General features: G+C 41.3%; 1 protein-coding gene across 3 annotated transcripts in view; it reads right to left on the bottom strand.

Annotated features, from left to right (window-relative positions):
- Positions 1-795: 795 nt before the first annotated feature.
- Positions 796-11,080, bottom strand: part of nags (N-acetylglutamate synthase) — a 17,674-nt gene continuing 7,389 nt past the window's right edge. Inside the window, exons 6-8 of one of the 3 annotated variants that reach the window (XM_051389329.1) lie at positions 10,470-10,601; positions 10,112-10,294; positions 796-3,260 (exon numbers count right to left, since the gene is read on the bottom strand). In XM_051389329.1, the coding sequence (XP_051245289.1) occupies positions 3,080-3,260; positions 10,112-10,294; positions 10,470-10,601 (496 nt within the window). In that variant the 3' untranslated portion in view covers positions 796-3,079. Of the gene's footprint in view, positions 3,261-4,065; positions 4,249-4,423; positions 4,556-10,111; positions 10,295-10,469; positions 10,602-11,080 lie in introns of all 3 variants that reach the window. The other 2 variants (XM_051389330.1, XM_051389331.1) reach the window with 2 other exon arrangements.

Genomic DNA, 11,080 nt, shown 5'->3' with positions numbered 1-11,080 from the left:
AACATAAATCCCCATTCACAATCAGATGCCTGTTCATTCCTTTTTTAAAATATTTTTTGGGGGAGCTTCTTTCCCCTTTAATCGATAGACAGTTGAAGAGTGATAGGAAAGGGGGGAGAGCAAGAGGGGATGACACATAGCAAAGGGCCACAGGTCAGACTAATTTAACTCAAAAAATTGTTGAAACTCATTACATTGTACATTTTAAGTAAAATTAATAATAATAATAATAATAATAATAATAATAATAACAATAACAATAACTTTGCCCTAAAAACTATTAATTGAATATAATATAGCATAAAAATTATTATTAAAACAAATAGCTTGTCGCAGTAGCCATTAGCGCTGTGTTTGACGTCCCCCAAGTCAAGCAGCTGTAGTGGACCCATTAGCTGACTCTGCCGGGACTGGGCCCTCCCAGTGAACAGCAAGAGGACTGAAAGCCGCATCCAATGCCGGCATAGGACAGTTTGGTGACAGGGAATAAACTACTGAGGTGTTTTAATTGCCTGATTTTAATTTGTGAAATAATTCAATGGACAGACACTCAAAATGGAAGTATTGACCTTTGAGGGTGCAGGACCACAAGACTTGAGGAATGAGGAGGAAACATGTCACACTGCCATTATTGAGCAGGTTGGGGATGGAACATAAAAACCAACTAAAGTGCAAGTGTAGGTTCCTTGTATACATGATGAAGCATATTCAAGCTGTCCTCAGTGGACCACATTGTTTAAGGAAGTAACAGACACATACTCAGTTACACCACTGCTTTTGAAAAACCAGTTCTGGTTGAGGTAAAGCTTTCAGGTTTATTATTCCAATGTTTATTCAAACAGTCATAAGATTACACTGGAGCATACAAATCAAATAACCCCCCTTCTTTGCTACTTCCCCTTCCACAAAGGAGGGGGTGTAATGTGGATATGTTTTTAGGGGATTGTTTATTTAGCTCATCAGTTGTAACATGACTGCCTGTTCTGCAGTTGGGATACAGTTGCTGAAGAACAGGTTTGCAAAGAAACAGAAATACCAAATGACTCTTGTTGGTCTATGAAAGCACATTTCCACTCATCCCAGCCCATCCTCCTTCAGTTATGAGCCCATCCTCCTTCAGTTATGAGCCCAACCTGCCCCGTGTAAACACAGCTGATCTGAAGGCTCCACCAACAGGTTAAAAATAAACGTGCCCCGACTGCAACCGTCCGACCAGCAGATCATTGTAACGGCTGAATGAAATCTGGTCAGCAGTAGACGCCTCAAACGTCACGAAAAATAGCCTGAACTGAAGAAATATTATTTTTAATGCTATTGCAAAAAGTAATGATAAAACACCCCATTAGCTTATCTGTGCAGATGACAACATCAATGCTTTCATGTGTGTCTGGGCCCATATCTATCCAGAATCTCAGAATCATTCCACGGAATTGTGCCGACAGTTAACTTTGGATTAAAAAAACAACTTCCTACCTCAGAGGTCGTTGTTTTACCACACCCAGAGCAGCAAAGCAGAAATTATGATGATATATCGGGGTCATCCATGGTTGTAGCTGTCCGTTTGAAATATTATACACTGCTAAAATTCAGAATGCTGAAAATAGCACCACTTTTTTATGTAATGTGAGGAAATAACTCCAGTACCTTTCTTCCAGTAACCAGATAGCTTACTAATGTTTTACCTACAGCCTACTGGTGTGTATAGGTAAATTCTATCAAGCTATTTATTAGTTTCGGCATCAATAATGCCTTTGCATGTATAACTTTGGTTAACGTGATCTGCTTTGAATTTTACCATTAATAATCCCAACGGCGACTGTCAGGAAAGATGAAATATCTGATTCAGAGATGGAGCATGAGATGTGGAGTGCTTGGTCTGAAGTGCTTTAATGATAGTAGTAAACACAACTTTGGCATTTAAGAAGCTCATAAGAACCGGGGTAAGGAGAGCTACATTTTCTGAACAGCTGCCAAAAAAATAAAGTGTATTCTAACCTCTGCCTGCCAAAACAGCAGGAAACTGGCAAAACGCAGGCTCCCTGTAACAGTTTGGAGTTTTTTAAGCTGACAACCCTGATGACATCATCAGGGTTATTTTCTCAAACTTTAAAAAAGCTCACTACAGAGCCACAGAAAACATCTTACAACTGTTTTTATAGGCTAAATAACTCCTCAAGTAAAGAAAACCGGTGTAGTGTCCTTTTAATAACACCTGTATTGCGCATTTAGATATTTTGGCCAAAGGAGAGTTCTGGAGGCGACACAGCACCTGGCTGTGTTTGTGAAGGCACACTGTAAAGTACTCGGTTTTCCTGGTCCCTATTACAATGTAAGGCAATGTAAGGGTGAAAAGTTTCCTTTTCAAATGAATAGGGATGCACGATAATTATCGGGACAGATGAATGATGTGCCGATAATAGGGAATTCTTATTATGAATTATAGGGATCATTAAACTACAGCCAATAAATGATATGATGGTATTAATTATTCATCTTGAATTCTTATGCAAAACAATTGTTAGCCTTAACTTTACTAGAAAAATGAATGAACATTTGATGAACTGAACTGTTGTTGTATTAGCAACAGGGATGTCAGTCAGATTTGGTTGGAACAGAGCTGTGGAATATTAAATCCTCCATCTTTGCTCACAACATAACTTAAGACTTTCTTACCCTCAGGTGTGTAAAAACTACAAGTTATGAACTAATTTTTAAAACACAAATATGTGAAATTATCAGTATCAGCCATGAGAAGAAGGGAATTATTGATTTAAATAAAGAAATCGTGCATCCCAACAGATTAAGCCACCTTAGTTTCAGCTCTGCAACGCTTAGAGCTAACCCAGCTTAACAAATGGAGAATGATTATAGCTTCTCCAAAATATTGCATCTATGAAGTTCTTACTGTAACTTTGGTTTTCAAGTTTAAAAAAAAAAATCGAGAACAGAAAAAAGTCCAGTCAGAGCAAAAATGAGAAAACATTTTCCAAAGCTCAATCAACTCCATAGCCTCGGAGCTAAAAGAGCTACAGCGCTAACAATTCTCCGGAGTTAGAGAGCTACGCAAGCAGCAGGTGGCTCAGGATCCTGCGGCGGGTGTGGGGGGCTTCTGGGACGCGGTGAGAGACGAGGGGTGGAAGGAGTCGGGCAGGTTCTTGGCGTACTCCACCAGCTCGTAGGAATCTCTGATGTCTGTCAGGCCGAACCAGAAGACGGTCCACACCCCATTAACGAAGCTGCCATCACAGTGCTTAAAGTACCTAGACAGACAGACAGACAGACAGACAGACAGAGAGGAAGATCACATGTCAAATTGTATTGTTCATTTTCAGTTAACATAAGATTATTTTAAGGTCAAGGTTCCCACTCTTAAGAAATCCTTTTCCAGGAGTTTTTATTGACAATACAAAATATCGCAACGTGCAACAAAAAGCAGGTGAGTGATTAACCCTCTCAGCCATCACTGTTCTCTTCAGAGCAAAGTGAAAACAGTCACACTAGTGACTTTGTGAGGCTGTACTGACGGCTTTTTAGTGATGTTAAAACCAGCCGGAGCCAGACTGTTTCCATCAATGACGCTTGGTGCTCAAACACAAGTGGATGGACCCATGGTTTGTTTTATGTGAAGATTCAACCATATTATCATCACCATCTTGTTGCTGCTGTTTACATTCAGCCAGATGCAAATTCAAAAGATGACCTGCAGAATTCATTCCTGGGTGTATACAGGTATGTATGTAAATAACTGTATTCATTATATACATTTAATCGCCTCGAGTTGGCTGCGGTCAAAACGCGACACATTTAGCAGATATCAGGCCGTCCCACCACTCAGAGGACCCTATGGTGGCTTATCTGGGTCAAGACTCCTCTCTGTTCTGGCTCCACAGTGGTAGAGCTCCCCACTGACGTCGAGACAGTGCGTATCTTCTGCCACAAGCTAAAAAACCCTTTCAGGCTTCATCGGGAAAACCCTTCCTAGCACTAGACTCTTCCTTCTATGTGTTTTGAATACACGTTGGATGGCAACATCAAAGTCTTAAAATGTGTGTGTGCGTGTCTCACCAGGGGTTGATCCTGTTGGTGGCTCTGGACCTCCAGAACAGTTTGCCCAGGTCCTGTCTGATACACTCCCACAGGATGTGGCTGGTGCCCTGGCCCTGCTTACTGCTGCTCACCACAAACTTGTCGAGGTAGGGAGTGCCGCTGTTCACCGGCTCCATGGTGATGATGGCTGCCGCGCTGTAGCTGGAGACACAGAGACACACAATCCCCTCAGGAGAGAGGGCTTGCTGGGTTTGGATACATATATTTGACATACTTACACCCACAGGCCTTTCTTTAGTAAGGAAGACCGGATGCAACACTAATGCTGATCTGGATTTATGTGTGGTCATTTTTTTCCTGGAGTAGCTGCACGCACCCTTCAGAGAGGTAGACGGAGTGCAGTCGTCCTCTAAGAGAGTCGATGTAGTCTTGCCTCAGAGTCTTATCGAACGACTTGTTGATGAGGGCCAGCAGGCGCTCTACATTGATCCCATCCAGAGAGCTGTACCTACACACGCACACACACACACACACACACACACGTCATTTACTCTAAAGGCAATAGATGAAATGCAGTGTCTTTTCTTTTAAATTAAGGTTCAAAATAGAAATCTATTTTGGTTAGGGGAAAAACTTGCATGGCCAATTTCAAAAGGAGTCACTTGACCTCTCACTTTAAGATATCTGAATTGGTACCCACAAGTCTCACCTTTATATACATGCCCACTTTAAGCCAATTACATTCAGTTTTGGGCATAAACCATGCAGTTTTTGAATGCAGTATAAGTGTGTATTTGAATGTTACTGCATACTGGGGTCCATCAACTGTATTGGAACTGCAAGCATTGGATATGACTGGAAAGCAGGGGCTCCTGTGGATCCAATAAGCCCAAATGTTTTAATTTGTGATGATGTCAGTCCCCATTGTTATTTTACTGTAGTTAGACCGTTTTAGCTCATCGTATAAAATGACCTATCATGACCTTTAGGGTAATCACAGCCTTGGGAAACAACGTACAACCACTAACTAGAGCATTGGGCATTCAAACATTGTATACTGACAATAATGGGGTTTCAAAGCAATGTTAACATGTGAAGGGATTCTGTCCACAGAGAGCTATTGATCTCCAACACATACAGGAGGTGATGGGTTCATACATTCATATTGTTTCCCATGTCTGACACATTGTACAGATTCAGACACTGGAACTGTAGTGAAAGGTGTACATGTTGGTGGTATATTGTCCGTATGACTGAACAAATCCTTTTCGCTGTCCATTATTGCTGGGAACTGCGAGCAGCTCTCTGGTGAAGCATCGGTGTAGCTGAGATGCAAGACTCAGGTGGGCAGTGTGACTGTTAACAAGGGCGCCGAAGAAAAGGTGCCCATGTGTGAACCCGGGCTTTACGGAAATCTCCAATTGTCGATTTTTTTTTATACCAAATCACTTAGAGCACACAGTATAGCACACGACCCTAGTCACCCCCTCAACTCTTTCTTCGAACTGCTGCCATCCCGACGCAGATACAGGACGGTGGCCTGTAAACATGCTCGCTATGGCAGGAGCTTTGTACCTTCTGCCATAGCATCTTTAAACAATGCATCCCGTTAACAGCCGTGAGTTGGTGTACAAGACAGGGTGTGGTAAATGTGTTAAATGTACCGTATTGTTTACTCTTGTTGTTATGACGCAGTGTCCATATGTGTTTTTCTCTGTTCTTCGTATCTATGTATGCATGTACAAACTGCGGTGACAAATTTCCTGTGAAGGACAATAAAGTATATTATTGTAAGATTTCACCATTAAGTCCTGATCATAGACCATAGAGCGTCTTGCACAAAATATATAAAATCGAGCACTTTTAATTGCCTTTATATTTGTTTCCTTCAACTGTCAAGGGTTTCAAGGAGCTGTGGCAACCCACAGAACAACAGAAAACATAAATCCCCATTCACAATCAGATGCCTGTTCATTCCTTTTTTTAAAATATTTTTTGGGGGAGCTTCTTTCCCCTTTAATCGATAGACAGTTGAAGAGTGATAGGAAAGGGGGAGAGCAAGAGGGGATGACACATAGCAAAGGGCCACAGGTCAGACTAATTTAACTCAAAAAATTGTTGAAACTCATTACATTGTACATTTTAAGTAAAATTAACTCATCAAGTAACTTTAGTGACACTGACTTAATTTTTTAAAAAGATATTTTGTATTGTGAAAACAAAATAACTAGTAAAAAGTACACAATAATATATAATAATAATAATAACTTTGCCCTAAAAACTATTAATTGAATATAATATAGCACAAATTATTATTAAAACAAATAGCTTGTCGCGGTAGCCATTAGCGCTGTGTTTGACGTCCCCCAAGTCAAGCAGCTGTAGTGGACCCATTAGCTGACTCTGCCGGGACTGGGCCCTCCCAGTGAACAGCAAGAGGACTGAAAGCCGCATCCAATGCCGGCATAGGACAGTTTGGTGACAGGGAATAAACTACTGAGGTGTTTTAATTGCCTGATTTTAATTTGTGAAATAATTCAATGGACAGACACTCAAAATGGAAGTATTGACCTTTGAGGGTGCAGGACCACAATACTTGAGGAATGAGGAGGAAACATGTCACACTGCCATTATTGAGCAGGTTGGGGATGGAACATAAAAACCAACTAAAGTGCAAGTGTAGGTTCCTTGTATACATGATGAAGCATATTCAAGCTGTCCTCAGTGGACCACATTGTTTAAGGAAGTAACAGACACATACTCAGTTACACCCCTGCTTTTGAAAAACCAGTTCTGGTTGAGGTAAAGCTTTCAGGTTTATTATTCCAATATTTATTCAAACAGTCATAAGATTACACTGGAGCATACAAATCAAATAACCCCCTTCTTTGCTACTTCCCCTTCCACAAAGGAGGGGGTGTAATGTGGATATGTTTTTAGGGGATTGTTTATTTAGCTCATCAGTTGTAACATGACTGCCTGTTCTGCAGTTGGGATACAGTTGCTGAAGAACAGGTTTGCAAAGAAACAGAAATACCAAATGACTCTTGTTGGTCTATGAAAGCACATTTCCACTCATCCCAGCCCATCCTCCTTCAGTTATGAGCCCATCCTCCTTCAGTTATGAGCCCAACCTGCCCCGTGTAAACACAGCTGATCTGAAGGCTCCACCAACAGGTTAAAAATAAACGTGCCCCGACTGCAACCGTCCGACCAGCAGATCATTGTAACGGCTGAATGAAATCTGGTCAGCAGTAGACGCCTCAAACGTCACGAAAAATAGCCTGAACTGAAGAAATATTATTTTTAATGCTATTGCAAAAAGTAATGATAAAACACCCCATTAGCTTATCTGTGCAGATGACAACATCAATGCTTTCATGTGTGTCTGGGCCCATATCTATCCAGAATCTCAGAATCATTCCACGGAATTGTGCCGACAGTTAACTTTGGATTAAAAAAAACAACTTCCTACCTCAGAGGTCGTTGTTTTACCACACCCAGAGCAGCAAAGCAGAAATTATGATGATATATCGGGGTCATCCATGGTTGTAGCTGTCCGTTTGAAATATTATACACTGCTAAAATTCAGAATGCTGAAAATAGCACCACTTTTTTATGTAATGTGAGGAAATAACTCCAGTACCTTTCTTCCAGTAACCAGATAGCTTACTAATGTTTTACCTACAGCCTACTGGTGTGTATAGGTAAATTCTATCAAGCTATTTATTAGTTTCGGCATCAATAATGCCTTTGCATGTATAACTTTGGTTAACGTGATCTGCTTTGAATTTTACCATTAATAATCCCAACGGCGACTGTCAGGAAAGATGAAATATCTGATTCAGAGATGGAGCATGAGATGTGGAGTGCTTGGTCTGAAGTGCTTTAATGATAGTAGTAAACACAACTTTGGCATTTAAGAAGCTCATAAGAACCGGGGTAAGGAGAGCTACATTTTCTGAACAGCTGCCAAAAAAATAAAGTGTATTCTAACCTCTGCCTGCCAAAACAGCAGGAAACTGGCAAAACGCAGGCTCCCTGTAACAGTTTGGAGTTTTTAAGCTGACAACCCTGATGACATCATCAGGGTTATTTTCTCAAACTTTAAAAAGCTCACTACAGAGCCACAGAAAACATCTTACAACTGTTTTTATAGGCTAAATAACTCCTCAAGTAAAGAAAACCGGTGTAGTGTCCTTTTAATAACACCTGTATTGCGCATTTAGATATTTTGGCCAAAGGAGAGTTCTGGAGGCGACACAGCACCTGGCTGTGTTTGTGAAGGCACACTGTAAAGTACTCGGTTTTCCTGGTCCCTATTACAATGTAAGGCAATGTAAGGGTGAAAAGTTTCCTTTTCAAATGAATAGGGATGCACGATAATTATCGGGACAGATGAATGATGTGCCGATAATAGGGAATTCTTATTATGAATTATAGGGATCATTAAATTACAGCCGATAAATTATATGATGGTATTAATTATTCATCTTGAATTCTTATGCAAAACAATTGTTAGCCTTAACTCTACTAGAAAAAATAAATGAACATTTGATGAACTGAACTGTTGTTGTATTAGCAACAGGGATGTCAGTCAGATTTGGTTGGAACAGAGCTGTGGAATATTAAATCCTCCATCTTTGCTCACAACATAACTTAAGACTTTCTTACCCTCAGGTGTGTAAAAACTACAAGTTATGAACTAATTTTTAAAACACAAATATGTGAAATTATCAGTATCAGCCATGAGAAGAAGGGAATTATTGATTTAAATAAAGAAATCGTGCATCCCAACAGATTAAGCCACCTTAGTTTCAGCTCTGCAACGCTTAGAGCTAACCCGGCTTAACAAATGGAGAATGATTATAGCTTCTGCAAAATATTGCATCTATGAAGTTCTTACTGTAACTTTGGTTTTCAAGTTTAAAAAAAAAAAATCGAGAACAGAAAAAAAGTCCAGTCAGAGCAAAAATGAGAAAACATTTTCCAAAGCTCAATCAACTCCATAGCCTCGAGCTAAAAGAGCTACAGCGCTAACAATTCTCCGGAGTTAGAGAGCTACGCAAGCAGCAGGTGGCTCAGGATCCTGCGGCGGGTGTGGGGGCTTCTGGGACGCGGTGAGAGACGAGGGTGGAAGGAGTCGGGCAGGTTCTTGGCGTACTCCACCAGCTCGTAGGAATCTCTGATGTCTGTCAGGCCGAACCAGAAGACGGTCCACACCCCATTAACGAAGCTGCCATCACAGTGCTTAAAGTACCTAGACAGACAGACAGACAGACAGACAGACAGAGAGGAAGATCACATGTCAAATTGTATTGTTCATTTTCAGTTAACATAAGATTATTTTAAGGTCAAGGTTCCCACTCTTAAGAAATCCTTTTCCAGGAGTTTTTATTGACAATACAAAATATCGCAACGTGCAACAAAAAGCAGGTGAGTGATTAACCCTCTCAGCCATCACTGTTCTCTTCAGAGCAAAGTGAAAACAGTCACACTAGTGACTTTGTGAGGCTGTACTGACGGCTTTTTAGTGATGTTAAAACCAGCCGGAGCCAGACTGTTTCCATCAATGACGCTTGGTGCTCAAACACAAGTGGATGGACCCATGGTTTGTTTATGTGAAGATGAAACCATATTATCATCACCATCTTGTTGCTGCTGTTTACATTCAGCCAGATGCAAATTCAAAAGATGACCTGCAGAATTCATTCCTGGGTGTATACAGGTATGTATATAAATAACTGTATTCATTATATACATTTAATCGCCTTGAGTTGGCTGCGGTCAAAACGCGACACATTTAGCAGATATCTGGCCGTCCCACCACTCAGAGGACCCTATGGTGGCTTATCTGGGTCAAGACTCCTCTCTGTTCTGGCTCCACAGTGGTAGAGCTCCCCACTGACGTCGAGACATTGCGTATCTTCTGCCACAAGCTAAAAAACCCTTTCAGGCTTCATCGGGAAAACCCTTCCTAGCACTAGACTCTTCCTTCTATGTGTTTTGAATACACGTTGGATGGCAACATCAAAGTCTTAAAATGTGTGTGTGCGTGTCTCACCAGGGGTTGATCCTGTTGGTGGCTCTGGACCTCCAGAACAGTTTGCCCAGGTCCTGTCTGATACACTCCCACAGGATGTGGCTGGTGCCCTGGCCCTGCTTACTGCTGCTCACCACAAACTTGTCGAGGTAGGGAGTGCCGCTGTTCACCGGCTCCATGGTGATGATGGCTGCCGCGCTGTAGCTGGAGACACAGAGACACACAATCCCCTCAGGAGAGAGGGCTTGCTGGGTTTGGATACATATATTTGACATACTTACACCCACAGGCCTTTCTTTAGTAAGGAAGACCGGATGCAACACTAATGCTGATCTGGATTTATGTGTGGTCATTTTTTTCCTGGAGTAGCTGCACGCACCCTTCAGAGAGGTAGACGGAGTGCAGTCGTCCTCTAAGAGAGTCGATGTAGTCTTGCCTCAGAGTCTTATCGAACGACTTGTTGATGAGGGCCAGCAGGCGCTCTACATTGATCCCATCCAGAGAGCTGTACCTACACACACACACACACACACGTCATTTACTCTAAAGGCAATAGATGAAATGCAGTGTCTTTTCTTTTAAATTAAGGTTCAAAATAGAAATCTATTTTGGTTAGGGAAAAACTTGCATGGCCAATTTCAAAAGGAGTCACTTGACCTCTCACTTTAAGATATCTGAATTGGTACCCACAAGTCTCACCTTTATATACATGCCCACTTTAAGCCAATTACATTCAGTTTTGGGCATAAACCATGCAGTTTTTGAATGCAGTATAAGTGTGTATTTGAATGTTACTGCATACTGGGGTCCATCAACTGTATTGGAGCTGCAAACATTGGATATGACTGGAAAGCAGGGGCTCCTGTGGATTCAATAAGCCCAAATGTATTAATTTGTGATGATGTCAGTCCCCATTGTTATTTTACTGTAGTTAGACCGTTTTAGCTCATCGTATAAAATGACCTATCATGACCTTTAGGGTAATCACAG

The sequence above is a fragment of the Dicentrarchus labrax genome, unplaced genomic scaffold (genome assembly GCF_905237075.1).
Source record: "Dicentrarchus labrax unplaced genomic scaffold, dlabrax2021, whole genome shotgun sequence".
NCBI classification, from domain to species: Eukaryota; Metazoa; Chordata; class Actinopteri; family Moronidae; genus Dicentrarchus; species Dicentrarchus labrax.
Note: the sequence above shows the minus strand (reverse complement) of the source record. Positions and strands in the feature narration are given on the sequence as shown.